The 19474-nt window shown below is 38.0% G+C and overlaps 1 protein-coding gene and 1 pseudogene across 1 annotated transcript in view; one reads left to right on the forward strand and one right to left on the reverse strand.

The window, feature by feature from the left end:
- The first annotated feature begins 794 nt into the window (after positions 1-794).
- KATNA1 (katanin catalytic subunit A1) overlaps positions 795-19474 on the forward strand; it is a 31016-nt gene continuing 12336 nt past the window's right edge. Inside the window, exons 1-4 of the mRNA XM_036906938.2 lie at positions 795-1017; positions 9881-10055; positions 11434-11591; positions 16075-16255. Coding sequence (XP_036762833.2) covers positions 9894-10055; positions 11434-11591; positions 16075-16255 — 501 coding nt within the window. The 5' untranslated portion in view covers positions 795-1017; positions 9881-9893. The remainder of the gene's footprint in view (positions 1018-9880; positions 10056-11433; positions 11592-16074; positions 16256-19474) is intronic.
- On the reverse strand, positions 16319-17606 carry LOC118923294 (eukaryotic translation initiation factor 1-like; annotated as a pseudogene).

Consider the following 19474-nt stretch of genomic DNA (forward strand, 5'->3'; position numbering starts at 1 on the left):
TAGAGTTCATATTCACCATGGCAAAACTATATATTCTACGTAAATGAGAATTTTACAAAACTTTTAATTTCCAAAAAACGAAATTTTATTTTGACCACTGTATATGCGCTGTAGTAGTTTAAATATTTGTGGACTGAATGGATGTATTTCCCTTGAATTGCCTTTAATAAGTCTTTTGTAAGTATTAAATTATTGGAGCTTTAAAAGTAGAGTTTTAATTACCATGACCCCAAAGGAAAATGTGTTCTAAGCGCCTCTGTCCATCGGGGGCGGAGGCAGAGAATGAGAGATTGAGACTGGAGGCAGCCTGGCCTGAACAGCACTGTCAAGTACCTATCTGTAAATTACTGAATATTCTATTTGTCGTCTGGTTGTATTAAAGCGTTGACCCTTCTCCCCCACGCCAAATTAAGAATATAAAATTCCTCCAGCAGCGTGTCCAAATATCTTTGTTTACAAATTCTCTATTTCATTCACGTTATGTTTTGACAAGCACCTCGAATGACTGGTTTGGTTCTAAACCACGATTTATCATAAATGAATTGTTTGACTCTCGACACTCATCTGTACAACAGACACTGACTTCCTAACCTCTGAGGAGGAGGTGGAAATCAAATGGGAGGAAAAGTGAGCAGCACTTGCAAAACGATACCGAGTTCCGATCACGACCAACTCTAGTCGGTCGGTGACTTGCAGGACGAGGAGACGGCACGGACTGCGCCGGTGCGCCCCGCCGGCCCCGCCCCGCCCCGCCCGCGCCTGGCGCCCGGCGCGCGCACGTCGCTCAGCGTCCTCGCTCCCGGGACGTGGATCCGCGTGCACCCGAATCGCCGAGACCACCCCCAGCACCGGAAGTGACCCTGGCGGGTTTTCCTTCAAATTCTGCGTGAGCTGAAGAATCGCTGGGGGCTGGAGGCGGTTGGACGCGGTAGTCCTGGGGCCATAACCACAGAGTGGGCTGCATAGGGCCCTCCGCCTGGCGGTGGGCGGTTTCCCGAGGAGCGTCGGCTGCCACAGGTGAGTGGTCGCTCTCCGGATGCCCTGGGGGTCCCCGACCCTCCTGGCCCGGTCGGCGGAGTCCTCCCGGGCCGGCGATGAGACTCCACGGAGCATCCTGCCGTCAGCCTTTATCCGCCCCGAAGTCTTAGGTCCTTGCTGTCGTCGCCACCTGTGGCTCACGTGAGGCATCGTGTCCAGCCGGGGTTTTGGGGGCCCCTGCTGATCCCTCTCCAGGCCTGTTTCATTGGAGAAGTCTGCGGCTGTGAACGTATGTTCATTTCTGAGCTTTTTCGACCGGTCCTCTCCCGAATCCATCCACATCCGCAACCCTAAACCCTCACCCCTGAGAAAACCCAGAAAGCCTTGACATTGGGATGCAGCTTTTCTTACACGTTGTTAAGTAGGTGTGATGATGTTTAGGGTGTTATTTCTTATTTAATTTTTTTCTGGAGCAGGAAGTCCTCTGTAGTTTATGACTCTCCTTATTTAGTGTTGGAACCTTTTGGAAAATGTATCCCTCGAAACATTTGTGTAACACAGTATATCATATGGTGACGAAGTTAGAGGTCAACGTAGATTCTTAAGTGCCTCACAGTGGGAAGTCTCAAGTGCTTTATTTATTTTAATTTTGCTATCATTAATGTACAATTACATGAACAACATTATGGTCACTAGACTCCCCCTATTATCAAGTCCCAACCACATACCCCGTTACAGTCACTGTCCATCAGCGTAGTAAGATGCCATAGAATCACTCACTACTTGTCTTCTCTGGGCTATCCTGCCATCCCCGTGTCCCCCATCCCCCACACATTATACGTTCAAGCACTTATTTAATCAAAAATAATTTTCCCTTTTTAACTGCGAAGTGCCATTTTTATATCCGTTTCTAACTTTCAGTGCCACAGTGCTGCACCCTTCTCTCCTGAAAGCACTCATTTATTTCTTCTTCATTGAAATCAAACATTTAGTTACTACTGAAAACATTCGTAATGTCTTAGAATATGTGCGATAGATCTTTGCTACATAATCACAATGTTAGAACATTAAGGTGTCAAAAAAGATTCTTGTAATGTTCATACAGTCCTAAACGTCTCAATGTTAGGCCCTATTTTCCTTTCCAAAGGAGATGGTTTTTGTAATCAGTGAGTTCTCACACACAGAAACAATGGCAAAACCTGTTTTCTATTAATATAAATAACTTGTGGCCTGTATCTTGCCTTTAAAAAAAGATAGTGCCAGTCAACTTTACCACATTCCTAGACTTTGAAAAGCATCGTAAAGCTCCTTTCTGGCATCGGTTATTCAAGAAGCTTTTTGTATTTTGTAAATTCAGTACTAGGCATATTACGTATCTACATGGATTCTGCATTTTATTTTGAAACTGGTATAATAATGATAAATACTAATGATTAGATAATCTTGGAAAATGTACTGTGTTAACATTTTGAATTCTTGCAGCAGTGGTTTGGGTTTTTTTGTTTGGTATTGTTTTTTTAGTTAGTTGGCTGGTTAAAAAGATAGCTTAGCAAACCCATATGGTCAGTGTTGATAACACTAGATACTGTTTGTGGTGTTTATTGATAAGGCTTGAATGTGGCTTTTAAATTGCATTCAAATTGTTATATTCGCTGATTTTTTTTTGTTCAGGGTAAACTGAAAAAGTTTACGAGATGTATATGTATGTTATGTTTTTTTCTGAGTAGGTTTCTTTGTGGTGCTCTTTTTATAGTGATAACTTTCTTGTGCTTCAGTATTTACCATATGATGATTATAAAGGTAAGAAACATGTATGCTGTGCTGTAATTGGTCATGAGTCACTCATTTATTGTGCTTATTCATAATCATCAATGACTGACTGTAAATTGGCACTTTGGTTGCTTTCATATCCCAGAGATGAACATTCTGAAAATTGCTTAACAGTGTATTGTCACTTTTAAAGATAACATACATTTGGTCTACTGAAATGCCTTCAGGAAAATGCATGATTGAGGTTCATCTGGTTTTTGTGTTGCAGAAGATATTTTTAACATTCATGCTGATTTTTTAGCGAGTGCTTGATAATATTTTATGCTGTTACCTCCTACTAAGCAAAGAAAAAAAACACCTAGAATAAATAAAATGTTATCTCTTCCACTAACCTTAAAGGATTTCAAGGTCTGATTGTGTCTTAGTTTCGTCTTCAGTACAATTCCTTGCAACTCAGTAGATGGACCGTAAATATTTCTTGAATGAATGACCTCCTCACAGTATGGTAGCACTGCAATATAAGTGGAACCCAGTCTTAAGATTCCCTAAAAAATTAAGTGGGTGAGATATCCTTTTTAGGTGTGGAATAGGGAAGACCCTGTGTTTGTGTTTTGGGAGAGAATAGGGATCTTAGAGCTCAAAGATTTGGATCAACAGTCTGTTCTTTTGAAGTCTTTGTGATCACTTCCATTCCCTAATCGTGGAGGAGAAAAACACTTTAAGTTTCTTTATGGAGATACCACACTGCATCAGATATTAGGTTTGCTAGAAATTTTGCTATAATCCTGAGTTTTTAGTGTTGAAAAATTTGACTGTTACTTGAATTAAAATTTCAAGTTGCACCTTACTTAGTTTAAATAAATGAATTTAATCATTAGCTAAAGAAATACACAAGCTGTGTAAGCAATAAGGTGACTCTAATATGATAATGTAGAGGAAAACCTTGTTGTGAGATAAAGCAGGCATCACCTATGATGAGTGAGTTTTTGGACAATCTCATTTTTATAAGTGTTCTATTAGCTGAACCAGTATGTAGTGTATAGTTCATGCTGTTACAATTTGGTCTATAAGTTTTTCTTCATATATATTTATTTCTTAAAATATTGCCAGATACTGTGCCAGGTACATCCAGGTTCTGTTCTTCTGCAATGTAATTTTAGCAATGATAAGGATATATTTTTGAAAATGAGAAAACCATAAATTTACAGCGTTGACATTTATTTGAGAAGAAGGATGTCTTAGAGACTGCTAGAAGAATACAAAAATTATTTTTGTCTAACATTTAGCCGGCTAAGTGTATTTTGATACTCTTTTCAGTAAGCACATTGTTTCTTTGATAACCAAGAATTTTTCAGGTCATTTTTAATGTGGCCTTGGATTGACTTTACATTTCTGTTTGTTAGAAAATGTCAGTTCATTGGCTTCTAAGGAATTTTATCTGACTAGAAGTATTCTTAACACAGAACCTTCAAAGAAGGCCTGGAGTGACTGGCATGTGTTTTGGGAGATTGAATCATTCCCTCAAAAAAAAAAAAGCACCACCTATATATAAGTAAAAACTTAAATTTTATTTAGTGGAGGGAAGGGAAAAAAAGATGGAGGGAGTCTGTTAAGGAAAAGAGGGAGAGAGGGAAAAGATACGAGAGGTTTGATATCCAAGCTCATCCAGATCAACTGTATACTGCCAGCAGTCGGCCCTAGCTATACTCTTCTGACATTATTGCCCAGACTGGGTGTCACTGAAGGGCATGTACCAGGGCCGAGGTAGTCACACAGTTCTGGTAGGGGCGAGGTGAAGACCAAGGAATGTGAATGCAGAGGGTCAGGAACTGAACAAAGGTAAGAAATCTTAGTAATCAAGATAAAAACCTGGCAGTATTCATTAGTTCAAAGATTTACTGATTATCTGCTGTGTGCCAAGCATGATTCTAGGTGCTGAAATATCTATCAGTAAATAACCCAAAGCCACGGTCCTTGGCCATGGAGCATTTATTAAGATGGAATATTATCAGTGGTCCTGACTCCAGGGAATCACTATTTAGGTCATGGACATTATTTTCTGTCTCTTTTGGACCTCAGGTGCTCAGTCTTGTGTTACTTATGGACCTTAGTTCGTAGTTGATTTACCTTAGAGCAGGCCAGAGATAGACATTGAACAAGATGGAACTCACGGTCTAATCTAAGAAAGGTCATTCCATTATTCCTGCATATTGTTTGTTACAAGCTCATGTTAAAGGGGAGGTGATTACACAAGGGTATGAATACCAGGTGGCAGAGGTCATTGAGAGTCATCTTAGATGCTTAGATATCCATATAAGACCCTTCTTAATTAGCATTTATTTATCTTTTGTTTCTCCCCTACCCTTCATCCTCTTTCACTACTCATATTTCCCTATCTTACTCCCCATAGATATCTAATATATTTAATATGTGTTTTTGGATGTGCTTGTAGCTTTTAAAAAAGTGTTTTATATACCACATGTATTTGTTCATTTATAAAATGGTTTTGGGACTAAATCTTGTTCTATGTCTTAAGATTTTTTTCACCCAACCTAGTATTTTGATGATCTATCCATTTGCTATTTATAAATTTTGTCCATTGCTTCCATTCCATGGTATGTACCCACATTTTCTTATACATTTATATAGAATAGCTAGATTGACTCCAACTCCTTGATTTCTCAAACAGTTCTGTCATTAATACCCCCAAACAAGTCCCTTTGTGGATTTGTGTGAGACTTTTTCTGGAGTCTTTACAGAAGAGTGTGACTGTTGGGTCACAGGATATATGCATATGTAATTTTCCTAAGCACTGCCAGCCTAATCTCCAGAATGACTATACCAGTTGATGCCGAAATATTGTATGTGAGGGTTTCCATTTCCCAAATTCTTGCCAATACCTGGTGGATTTACTAATTTGTTTTTAACTTGATGAATGTAATAGGGTCTCTTGTTGCTTTAATTTGCATTCAACTATTACTTGTATCTATACTTTTTAGCCACTTGGGTTTCCCTCCCATGAATTGCTGTTTGTGCTGTACCTGTTTTGTGTGAAGTCCTTTTGTCTACTAGTATGAGGAATTACAAGGGTGGATTTTCTGATCTTAAATTATCCTTGCATTCCTGGGATAAACCTTCCTGATCATGGAGTCATGGAGTGTGTGCATGCATGCGTGTGTGTGTGTGTGTGTGTGTGTGTGTGTTTTGATACCATTGTTAGCTAGCTAATTTTTTATTTTGAATTGCCACATCTATGTTCATAAGTGAAATCAGTTTTATATTCTTACTCAGTTTTGAACTTTAGTTGATCCCAGCCTTGTATAAAGACTTGGTCAGGTTTTCCCATGTTTTCTGGATCAATGTTTATTTGATTAGAATTATCTGCTGTTTAAAAGGTAGGTAAAAACCTGCTGAATCACAAGGGACCCCAAATAGCCAAAGCAATCCTGAGAACAAAGAACAAAGCTGGGGTATTACACTCCCTGACTTCAAGCTATACTACAAAGCTACAGTAATCAAAATAGTTATGGTACTAGCACAAGAACAGACCCATAGATCAATGGAACAGAATAGAGAGCCCAGATATAAACCCACCTGTATATGGTCAATTAATATATGATAAAGGAACAATGAATATGTAATGGAGAAAAGATAGCCTCTTCAACAACTGATGGTGGGAAAACTGGAAAGCTACATGCAAGAGAATGAAACTGGATTACTGTCTTTAACTCCATACACAAAAATAAACTTGAATTAAACATCTAAATGTTAAGTCATGAAACCATACAACTCTTATTGGAAAACATAGGCAAAAATCTCTTGAACAAAAGTGTGAGCAGTTTTTTCCTGTACACATCTACTTGGGCTAGAGAAACAAAATGAAAAAATGAACAAGTGGTACTACATCAAACTAAAAAGCTTCTGTACACCATCAGAACAAAAAGGTAACCTACAGTATGGGAGAATATATTTGTAAATAATTTATCTGATAAGGGGTTAGTATCCAAAATACATAAAGAACTCATACACCTCAATACCAAAATAAGACAAATAACCTGATTAAAAATGGGCAGAGGACCTGAACAGACACTTCTCCAAAGAAGAAACACAGATGGCTAACAGGCACATGAAAAGATGCTCTGCACTGCTAGTCATCTTCGAAATGCAAATCAAAACTACAATGAGATATCACTTCACACAACTTAGAATGGTCACTATCCAAAAGACAAGAAATAACAAGTACTGGTGAAGATGTGGAGAAATGCCAATTCTCCTACACTGTTGGTAGGAATGTAAATTGGTGCAGCTGCTGTGGAAAGCAGTATGGAGGTTCCTCAAAAAGCTAAAAGTAGAAATATCATTCTAGCCAATAATTCCACTTTGAGGAATTTACCCAAAGAAAACAAAATCTCTGTTTATCACCATATTATTTACAGTAGCCAGGATATGGAAGCAACCTAAGTGTCCATCAATAGATGGATAAAGAAGATGTGGTACATATACACAGTGGAATATTATTCAGCCATAAAAAAGAAATCCTGCCGTTTGCAACAACATGGATGGGTCTAGAGGGTATTATGCTAAGTGAAGTAAGCCAGGCAGGGAAAGACAATCCTATATGATTTCACCTATTTGTGGAATGTAAAGACAAAGCAAAACAAAATTAAAACAGCAGGAGACTTACGGAACACTGAGAAGTCACTGGTCATTTCCATGTGGAGGTTGAGGGAGATAAAGGGAACAAAAATTCCAATCATAATGTAAGTTGGTCACAGGGATGGTAGTACAGCATGGAGAATATAATCAGTGATTCTGTAACATCTTTATATGTTGACAGCTAGTAACTGCACTAGTCAGGGTGAGGATTTAATAATATAGGTAACTGTTGAACCACTGTGTTGTGTATTTGAAACCAATATAAGATTGTGTATTAATGATACTTCAATTAAAAAAAAAACCCTCTGAGCCTAGATTTTTTTTAAAGGGTGAGGCCCTTAAACTTAAGTCTCTAGGTTGTAAGAGAAAAAAGAAAAATTTTTAAGAGAGAAAAATGTCCCTTTTTCATGTCAGATTTTTCTAGTTATTTCCTTTTTTCCTTTTTTATTTTGTTTATTTGCATGTCCTTTTTGTCTTTTCCTTTATCAGTTTTACCAAAGATTTGTTTCTTGATTTTTCAGACCCAATTTTGGTTACTATCAGTCTTTTCCAGTGTTTGGAAGTTTTCTTTTGACTTTGTTTTTACTTAAATTTGGCCCTTTATTTTATCCATTCTTGTAGTTTTTGATGTGCTCTGTTAGTCTTTCTGTAGCTTTTTGAATTGATGCCTTAGCTCAATTATGTTCACTCTTTCTTTTGGTGGTGGGTGTGGTGCCTCTCTTGCTGTTGTGTTAAAGCACCCCTCATCATCTTGATCCTGTGTGCCTGTCCCAGTCTTGCTGTTCAGGGATCCTCAGCCTGGCAACTGCTCTTTCCAGAGACTTTCTCAGTTGATATCTTGTAGCTTAACATGAGTGACAGAGTGGCAACAAGAGACAACTCTCAAGAGCTGCCACATTGACCTATTTTCATCAGCTCTCCACTCTATCCAGGCCTACGATCGCCCTGGTATACCCTGCTGTCTCCTTCTGGCACTGGGCTTGTACTGCTGGTTTTCTGCCCTACATTGGGAAGGGTGATAGGGTGAGCAAGGATTGGCCAGGAGAGTGGAACTCAGCAATGACACGGATAGAAAACTCTCGCCTGCCCGGTTCCTCTCTGGTCTGCCTTTACCTCCCCACACTAACCCCCTCACCCCCTGTCATTTCATTGGTTCTTCTGGAATTTTGTCCACAGTTCCAGGGTCCAGCAACCTTCTGTGATGTAACTGTCTATGACTCTTCAAGGACTGGTTTTCAGGAAGGTGGCCAGCAGTTATCTTGCCTGTCTTCTTGCATTGTACCTATGAACTGAAACTGGTGCTGAAGTTAAAGATGTTTGGGTTTGAAGATCCTAATACATATCTCATTACATAACATGTGACATGTATTAATCAAGCCTCACTGGGTAAAGGAGCAACAGTTATTTATTATTTAACCTTTTAATGTTTAGCTGGCTAAAGAATGAGAACTACCAAAGACTGGCAAGAGTAGAAGCCCGAGGCTGTCAGTGTGATTTTGAAACCCTACTTTTTCCCCAAGGTTGGGGTCCCATCTCTAATCTTTGTCCTAAGGAGAAGGAGCATAGTTACCACCCTCTTCTGCTCAGGTACAGCAGTGCTTATTTTTAGCTCTTCCACCCACCAGCATTTTCTGTGTAGTCCTCTAATGCTGGGCCTTAAGGATACTATTAATTTCTCTTGTCTATTTGGCAGACAATCTTTTTGGTCCTATGTTTAACACAGCCTGGTTGACATTGCTGGTTGGCTTGCCATCTTTCTCTTTGGCCAGCCCACTAGCTAAACAATCTACATTAAATTAAGAAATTTATTTAAATTAACAAATTTCTACAAGAAATTTGTTTGGCATGTTTTTTTCACAAAACCCATCCCAGAGTAAAGAATTTAAATATGCAGAACGTAAGAGCCATAGTGGTCTCTATCAGACTTAGGCTCTGTAGTATCACTTGACCTTAACCATAGGTGGGGTGGGGGAGGACGGTGTCAAGAAACACAATTTTAGGAAATGCCTCTAACTAGATTAAATTAAGCTAGGGAAAGAGGTCCCCACATGAAAGTTACCTCTGTTCATTTATGAAATACATTTATTTGGATATCCCATTGACATACAAAAGGAGCCAAAAAACAATGATCTTAACTTCCTTCATATATCTGTTCTCCCTTTTCCTGTGATTTCATGATTCCTTAATTTTTTTAGTTCCACAGGCTTGAAACTTCATTTATTTTCAACATCTCCACGTTTATAATTACTCTCAGCATTTCTTTCACCATATACTTTAAATTTCTTTTTATTTCCAAAACCACAACCCTCATCTAAATTATTACTCTCTCAAAAGCATGCAGACCTTTTTGACTTTGAATGTCTCCATGTTATTTAGTTATGAGTGTGAGCTTCTGAGGGGAGCCCTGGAGAGTATACTTTTAAAAAACTCTTTGTAGTAATTAAGAGTCATATATGAAAATGTTTCTTTTTTGTAGCTTACAGTCGAGCATGAGTCTTCTAATGATAAGTGAGAATGTAAAATTGGCTCGTGAATATGCGCTGCTGGGAAACTATGACTCTGCGATGGTGTATTATCAGGGAGTTCTTGACCAAATGAACAAGTACCTGTATTCAGTCAAAGATACCTATCTCCAGCAGAAATGGCAACAGGTGAGAATCATGGCTGCTGTATGTTTTAATGGTTTAAGTACTCAGAAGATTTAAACAGATTGCCAGTGCTTTTTAAATTAAGTGTTCTTTACATACATACGCATTAAGAATGCATGATTTATTACATTGATTTGTCTGTAATGTTACTTGAAACTTGATTTATTAGATTAGTAATAGTCCATATTCACCATCATCAGTATTTTTGTTCTGCTCAGTTATTCTAATTGTTGGAATCTAATAGATTTTTTTTTTAAGTAATGGCTTTGAAATATTTTTTCTAGGTCACATTTTTTACTTGTAAAATTAGAGTTGACTTTATTAAGCCATTTGTTGAAACTGTAGGTGACCCCTGAATCTCACTGGTACTATATTCCCTACAGAACATTATAAAGTGGACCATATTTGAATCCCATTTGAGGAACTTTAGTCACTGAGGACCAGTAGAAATTTACAGGTAGAAACTATAGAATTTGCAGGTCCTCTTGAAGGTGGCATTTATAACAAAGCTCAGTCATTACAGAGAGAAGAAGTGTTACAGAAATTAGCAGTCTTTTTGAGTTGGTTTTCTGGTAGAGTATTATTCCTCAGATTCTACTAAGCTGCTGTTTTGATAGTACTCCATATTTGTCCTAATTTCTTTAAAAGAGAAGTAGCTACTTCTTTGAACTTAACCTCTTTCCCTAAATACTCCCTTGCATATCTCTTGAATTACCAGAAGGGGAATGCATTTTAATTTATAAGGATTCTTAAGTTTATCAATGGAAGACTTGTTTTTAGGCCAGAGACTTTTACTTTAGAAGTCTAATAAGTGTTTTTGTAAATACACTTAAAAATATATTTAAATCATTTAGTTTTAAAACCAGACATTATCAACTTCATTTTAATATTACATATATATAGTTTTAAAATTAACTCGACTCCTTTTTAACAAATACCTTGGTTTTATGTGAATAGAGCCATTTACCCTTGGAAGCCATATTTTTCAAATTGTGGGTTGTCCAGTAATGAATTACAAAATTAGTGAAATTAAAAGTCAGTTAAATAGCATAAAAACCATCAAAGCACAGCTTGCAAAAGTATTATTTTTATCAAACTTCAAGCTATAACTGTTCAATTTATTACACAATTTGAATGTTCTTAACCGTAAGTCAGTAACATGCTTAATTAGCCAGAATATTTAGTTTATTCTATCAGTTTTGCAATTTAAAACAAAGACTTAATGTATCATTTTAAATTTGACAGTATTTTGGTGTGATTTATTAGATATCTGATGTCAAAATGGAAGTTTTTAACATCTCTAATAAATGGCTCGTTTATTATTGACAGTGATTTATTAGTTATAGAAATTTAAAAAGCCATATTCTTCCTTTGAAACCAGGTTTGGCAGGAAATAAATGTGGAAGCTAAACATGTCAAGGATATCATGAAAACACTCGAGAGCTTTAAACTAGACAGCACCCCACTGAAAGCGGCACAGCATGAATTTCCGGCCTCCGAGGGCGAAGTCTGGTCCTTGCCTGTCCCTGTTGAACGAAGGTAAATGAGACCTTTTAAGATACAAACTAGCAGAAGAAATGATAGAACTGATTATATCAAGGAGAGATTTGGATGGCTGAGAGGCAGGAATGGGAGAGAGTTTTTTACTGATTACCTTTTTTAACTTAAATTATGTATCATGTAAACTCTTAAGACCCATTTCAATAAATTAAATGTAGGTGGAAATAAACCAAAAACATGCTTTTGTGAATGAGCTTAAAGTGGTGGAGACACTGTTATCTTATAGAAGGAGCAGGGGGCTTGGAAATTGAAATATCTGGGCACTAGTTCTGTTCGTGCCACTATCTGTAGCTTTAGGAAAATTGTGTAACCTTTCTAGGCCTCAGTTTGTAAAATGAGGGAATTAGACTAACATGGTGGTTTCAAACAGGCTATCATGGAATACTGCTATTCATCAACTATACTTCTGCAAAAATTGAAAAATGGGCTTTTTAATTTACAGAAAAAATAAAAAATAAAATGTTCTCAATTTTAGGTTTTTCTCTGGTCATTTCCCCCATAGCTTCCTATTACCTGGTGCCAGCAAATGGGCAATTAGTGAAAGTGATATTTACTGAAATGCTCTAAACAGTCAACCATGCTGACTTTCACTGCATGTTTTTTAACTGACAAGTATTCATGTGGATGTCACCTATTCCTAGTTTGTATGTGGGTTTAAATATATGAATGTCTAACAGCACTACAGAGAACACCCGCTTGCAGGTTCTTTGTCCCCTAAGCAGTTTGAGAACTGAGCATTAAGGCATTGCTCAGGTGTTTTTCAATTTAGTGTTCTGTCATTGTAACTCTTAGTGCTTGATTATATTTTATGATAGGTACTAGGTATTGGGTGTTCATGGTGTGCTGAGCACCATGATAGGCTACACATAATTTCTCAAAATAAAGGCCTTCCAAATAAGCCGTATTTTCCCTGTATTTCAGACAATAGCTGAGGTACCATGAGGTTAGGTAACTTTTTCCCATTATTACAAAGCTAATAACTGGTGGAGCTAGGATTTGCACCCAGGTATATTTGATTACAAAGCTTGCACTCTCTGCCGTACCAGTCATTCTCAAGCTCTGGCATACAAAAAGGTCTCTTGGGGCACTCATTAAAGATGTGGGTTCTGGGGTTTCACTGATCTGTTATATCAGACAGTAAGAAGAGCCCTGGAATCTGCAGGTAATTTTAATATGGGTGTTTAATGGATCACGCTTTTAGAAGTATCATACCAAAGGGTTCCTTTTCCAGCTTAAGATCAGTTAATGGGTATTGACTGTTTTGTAGCCACTTTAATTTTCTTCGGCTCCAGGTAAAAGTACTAATGGCCTGTTACTGACTCTGATAGCTTTTGTATATTTACTAAGTTTTTTCCTTGCTCATAAGCACTTTCATAACATTGTTTTCTGTTATATTTTAGAATTCACTAAAAAAAAGTACAGCTGTGGGCTTATTGAAGAAAAATAGGAAAATGCATAAAAGCAGGGGGGAATTCATATAGTCATTCTGTGCGACTTCAGTCTTTTATGCATTCTTTATTTCCATAGTTGTAGTTGTGCTGTATCCCTAATACATAATTTTGTGCTGTTTTTTTAAAAATTCTAATTATAGATAATAATCATTACACACTATGTGCTGGGTGTGTACTGTTAATTGCTTTACATGTATTATTTAATTCTCAAACCATCTTAGAAGGTAGGTACTAAATTTTTAGCTCCTATTTCTGATGAGTAAGCTTAAGCTTAGCTAGATTAAGTAATTTGCTCTCTATATTGTAAGCACTTATAATTTACAAGTCATGTCAGAACTTTTCTCTGCTATTTTTAAAGGATTGTTTGCTACTCTTTTGAGTGGGATGTAACCTACATAGTTAACCGTGCCCTATTGGTTGTTTTCCCCTTTTTTTGTTGTAAATGAAGTGAATATTTATGAATGAAGCTTTTCCCACATACATGATACTTCTTTCTTAATTTTGGCAGTAGAACTAATAATAGATGAATTAAGTTGTTTTTATTTTTTTCTTGCCTATTATCATGTTTTGCTTCTATTTACTTTTTCTTTTCTTTTCTCTGCCTGGAGAATCATCACTTGGCTCTCATATTATTAGTCTGCTCCAGCTGCCATAACAAAGTACCACAGACCTGGGGGCTTAAATAATAGAAATTTATTTCTCTCATTTCTTTCAGGTCTCTACTTAAATATCACCTCAGAAAGGCCATCTCTAATCATACTACCTAAAATACCCCCCCAACACATCATCTTTTTTTTTTTTAATTTTCATTAAGGTATTATTGATATACACTCCTGTGAAGGTTTCACATGAAAAAACAATGTGGTTACTACATTACCCATATTATCAAGTCCCCACCCATACATACCCCAATGCAGTCACTGTCCATCAGCCAACACATCATCTTATAGCTTCTACCATTCTTTGTTTTTCTAGATAGCACTCTGTGTCATCTGATGGGGGGGGAATGAAGAGCTTGTAGTAAGAAGTGCATAAAATATGTCATACTTTATGTGATTGACTGCCATCCAGTCATTAAAAGTCATTTACACAGTGATAATACAGGAAATGATATAGGAAATGCCTCATGATATGAATAGAGAAAATACAAGTGTATATGTGTATAATGGTTCCAGTTTTGTTTAAGTGAATGGCAATTATAAGAAAATAGACTATGTGTTAAGTGGTTAACTCTGATATATGGTTACATGTGACTTCTTAAAATTCTTTATACTTTATTATATTTCAGTGTCTATTTTGTATTGTTTTTCTAGTAAAAGGGAAATAAATATATATTTCAAAGGAGTATCTCCACTTGCTTTTTCAATTTTCTAAATCTAAAACCAAACCCCATCATTCCTTCCATATATACATTGACTTGGTTTTATTGACCTCCCAAATTCTCACTGTCAACTTGCCACATCTAGGAGTATCTTCTTTAATAGCATGTCTCTTGGACTCACGTACTGTCTAAACTGGCCCTCAGCTCATGCCTCGATAATGTTTGTAACCTACAAACCTCTCCCTGCTTTCTGTGTTTCCTTTAGCAGTATAGTTGACTCTGAGCAACATGGGTCAGAGGTACCAACACACTACACTGTTGAGAACCCATGTATGACTTTGCCCAAAAACTTAACTATTAATAGCCTACAATTCACTGGAAGCTTTACCCATGACATAAACAGTTGATTAACATATTTTGTATGTTATGGGTATTATATGCTGTATTCTTTCAATAAAGTAAGCTAGAGAAAAGAAAATGTTTTTTCAAATTGTCACAAATCTCCAAAAATTTCTCCAATATATTTTATGAAAAAAGTCCTTGTATAAGTGGACCCACACAGTTCAGACTTGTATGTTCAAAGGTCAACTGTATATCTTATTCAATCAGTATTAGATCAGTCTTTCTAAAACTTTTCCAGTGGTGGTTGGCTAAAATCCAAGCCTCTTGAACTAGTATTCAGATATCCTCCCTACTGATCCACATTATCTGTTCAATATTATCTCTTAATGCTCACCATTGTCTTTATCTTATAGTTAGTGTCTTTATAATTCTTTACATAGATTAAGCTTATTTTGATTTCTGTGCTTTCCTTCATTGGTTTTCTTTCTTCAGTTGTTCAGTCTTTTTTAGTTCAACTCCTGTATTTTGAAGCCTGTTTTTTTTTTTTTTCTGTCTTTATGAGGCCATTCCCATTCCCATGGCACTAGGTCTGTTTTACACTTAAGTGTTCTTGCCTCGTTTTATGTATCGTCTTCTTCCTTAACTGTATGTACTTCAGGTATTTGAGGATAAGACTCCTCTGCCTTTATTATTGTTCATTTTAATGGCCGCAACCAAGCCTAGGAGCATAGCAGGAACCTACTAAATATTTGGGAGGTCTGAATCCTGCCACAGAAATGAAGATGAAATGAGTGATGTGTTTTACATTTATCGTAAAGCACCAACATCAGTTCTTGTCGTTGTTCAGAGCTGGTGCTTATGCCAATTTTTTAAATAGGAAAATGATTAAATTTTATTAAGTAAAACATGAGAACTATGGTACATTCCTAATAAAATGGTACCAAATTGCGCATTTCCTGGTGGATAAATTGAATCCTACATCTGTGCTGTATGCTTGTTCTCTGAATAAAACTCATTTCTCCAATAATTGCTCTTTTCAGTTTCCAAGAATCAGACCAATTTTTCATTCAAAGCTATTTCCTTTCAAGGATGAGGTAACTGTCACTTGCTTTCCATTATTCTGTCATATAACCCTACTGCATTCCATTTCTTTCATAGACAGCTGTGTCAATTTAAATGTTAGATCTTAGATTTCAGTGACCTTAGGCTTATTCAGTCCTATCTTGTGTTCAATCATTGCCTTGACTTCTTTAGTTCACAGACTAACTTACACACTACATGTGTTCATGTGTATCTGGGACCAACTCTAGAAGTTGATTGTGATTTTCATGATCTTGTGTCTAATTAGACCCTCTCCAGGATCTAGAAAACGCCAGACTCCTCAGTACAGTGACCCCAAACCACATGGTAACCGTCCAGGTACAACTGTCCGAGTTCACCGTCCCTCTGCACACAATCTTCACAATGATAGAGGGAAGGCTCTTCGTTGTCGGGAGAAGAAAGAACAGAATAAAGGAAGAGAGGAAAAGGTAAAGTTACTGATTTTCTTTTTGTTTCTGAAAACAAGTTTTATTTAACTAAGAGTTTAAATATATTACATAACATGAAAACTGAAGGAAGAAACCAAAATAGTTTGTTACTTCACATGGCATTGAGCAGCTGTTGCTAGTAAGTTGCAGCTCTACAGCTAGCTAGCTACGTGCCTCTGCAGCAGTTTGGAATTTGTTCCCTTGTCAAAAGTTTAATAAAAGGTTGGCCTCACGTTCTGGTGTTTGGACATCAGTTAGCTAGGATATGTCTGGTCAAAAAGGCCTTGGTTGCAAGCCATATGTCCTGTCACTCACTAAAAGAAAGGTGGCAGCTCTCGCTTTGCCCTGTCAGGTTGGAGCCCCAGGGCCTCTGCTCTGAAAACAAAGGCTCCCCTCTAGTGGTACAGCTGCCATACTCCATCCTCTCCTCTCTGACTCACTGAGGGCTGGTCAGGTGGTGACATTCTCCTAGGGCAGGGAACACGGCAGAGGGAGAGCCAAGGAACTTCTGGTCAGACATAGCCACCTGTGATCTTGATCTTGGGGCTCTGGGATTGGGAAACCTCATGTTACTGCTTTGTTTCTGGCGGACACTGCCAGGTGCCTATTGCTTGACCTCTGTTTAAATTACAGACTTTAAGACTAGACAGCATGGATCTTTTTCAGTTCATTGCATGGATTTACACTAGTCCAAGAGAAAAGCAGACCCCAAATGGTTATGTAGGCTGTGAGGTTTTTAATTTTGTGACAAGGGACAGAAGGGAAATTCTACTCATTGCAAGGAACTCCTCACTTAAGCTTCAGTAAGCCAAAAGCACTTAAAACCTGTTACCCTCCAGCTGGTGGTCCTTAGCCAGTCCAGCCTCTACTGGGAACTGGCATACACTCTTGCGCTGGTCACCCTGTAGCTGAATTACTTCTCCGTATCCTGGATGCTCAGTTACAGTACCACGGGAGGCAGATTTCTTCTTAAACGCCTTCACTGGTTTGTATCATAATCATCAGCCATCCCTTGGACAGTAGTAAGGGTCTTCTTGCCATTCCTCTGTTGGATTCTTATCTCAGTGCCAGCAGGAAGCAGATTATCACCCTTACTTGCATCAACAAGTGGGTTGAAAGAGTGAAGGTTCTGAATAGAGTACATACAATACTATTCCTTTTCCTCTGTGTAAATGGCCTGCGGAAGGTGGCGGTGGAAAAAGGAAGAGAGGGGGCTTAAGGGGTAGGCCGCTGAGTCCTCGGCAGCAGTGGCTCGGTCACTGCAGCCTTGATTTTCATAAATGGAAAAGTTATTCATTAACCTTAAAAATTAAGACAGTGTAAATTTTAATGATTTTTAGTCATTAGAACTGCAGAGACTATAATAAAACTTAGGCATAGTCCATCTAGGCTATGATTTTTCCTCTCACTATTCAACAAATATCAGTTGTTCTTGTAATTTTATATTTTGACCTAATTTCAGACTTGGAAACAAGTTTCAAGAATGGTATAAGGAACTTTCATTATTCTTCACCCAGTTTTACCTATTATTGATATTTTGACTCTTGTGGTTTTGCATCATTTACTGTCTGTGTACTTTTTTTTTCTGAAGCATTGAGAGCAAGTTCTAGATCTCATGCCTCTTTATCCTGAAATACTTTATACAGTATGCTTCCTAAGTACTAGCACATTCTTTTACATAAACATAACACAATGATCAAAAGCCATACATTTTACATTGGTATAGTACTGTTATCTGATCCATAGACCTTCATAAAATTTAGCCGAATGTGTCCCATTACTGTCCTGCAGAGCTTTTCCCCCTTGGGCCAGGATCCAAGGTGGAAGCGTACTCTGCAGCTGGTTGTCAGGTTTCTTTAGTCTCTCTTCATGTGAACATCCTCAGCCTTTATCTTTTTTGGCCTTGCTTTTTTTTTTTAATATCGTTGATAGACAATCTTACATTGGTTTCAAATGTACAACACAGTCATTCAACAGTTACCTGCATCAAATCCTCCCACCCTCCAGTGTGGTGACTATCTGTCAATGTAGAAAGATTTCACAGAATTGGCCTGGCTTTTTAAAAAGTTAAGGCCGGTTATGCTGTAGATTGTCCCTCAGTTTGGGTTTGTCTGATGTTTCCTAATGAGTAGATTAAGGGTATGCATTTTGGCAGGAATGCACTGAAGCAAAGTTTTGTTCTCTGTGTATGATGTAGGGAGGCACAGGATGTCTCTCTGTTCTGTTACTCGTGGTAAATTGGATTGCTTGGTTGGAGTGGTGTCTGCCAGGTCTCTCCACTACGAAGTTTCTCTTTCCCTTTATAATAATTTGCACGGAGATACTTTGAGACTCTGTAAATACCCTGTTTCTCATCAAAAATTTGTTTCAGCATCCAGTGATTGTTGCCTGAATCAGTTGTTCCTATGACAGTTGAAAAAGTAATGATTTTCTAGTGCCACTATTTCCTCTACATTAATTAATTGACATTCTACTGTAGGGAAAAGCTTTGTCTCTTACCCTTTGTTTAATTTTCTCAGTATGGACTTACAGACTCTTACTTTATTCAGTGATTTGAAACCTGGACACTTTCATATTATGTTATGAGACTCTAGATCTTATTTAAACCTACTGTTTCAGCTGACTTTTTCTGACTGACGCTGCTCTGGCCAGGAAAGTGGAGTAGGGGGCACTGCTGCCAGGTGAAGGTGGAAGTCCAGGTTCCCCACCCAGCCTCTGTTGACACCTGAATAAGGGGAGGGCTCTGCTCATTGCTGCTGAGCTGTATTGGGAGTCCTCCACGTGAACTTCAGTGACGCTGTGCTGGGGTGGCCTTGTCTTGACTCTGCTAATCTTCCTCTGACACCATATCAGTGCCACATTATTGCTAGTTGGGCTGGGAAGTCTGGGTTCCCTCTGTGTTTGCCACTGACTGAGTGTGAGTTTTGTCACTGGTTGGCAGGAATGAAAATTCCAGTTCCCTGCTTGGCCTCTGATACCACCCTGGTGGGGGCTTAGGGTACCTCTTTACAGCCTCCCAGGGGTGGAAGTCCAGGCTCTCCACTTGGGCTTTGAGGCCTGGGTAGGAGTGGGGCCAGCCTTCTCTGTGTGCTTGACTGGCACAGAATGTTGTTCTCTAGAAGTTTTATCTTACTAGCCTACCCCTTCCTTTGTTTTTTGGCTAGAGGGAGCAAGCTTTTATTGGGGCTTTTTTTTGTTTGCTTATGTTGTTGTTTAGCG

This window comes from Manis pentadactyla, chromosome 12 (genome assembly GCF_030020395.1).
Source record: "Manis pentadactyla isolate mManPen7 chromosome 12, mManPen7.hap1, whole genome shotgun sequence".
Taxonomy (NCBI): Eukaryota; Metazoa; Chordata; class Mammalia; order Pholidota; family Manidae; genus Manis; species Manis pentadactyla.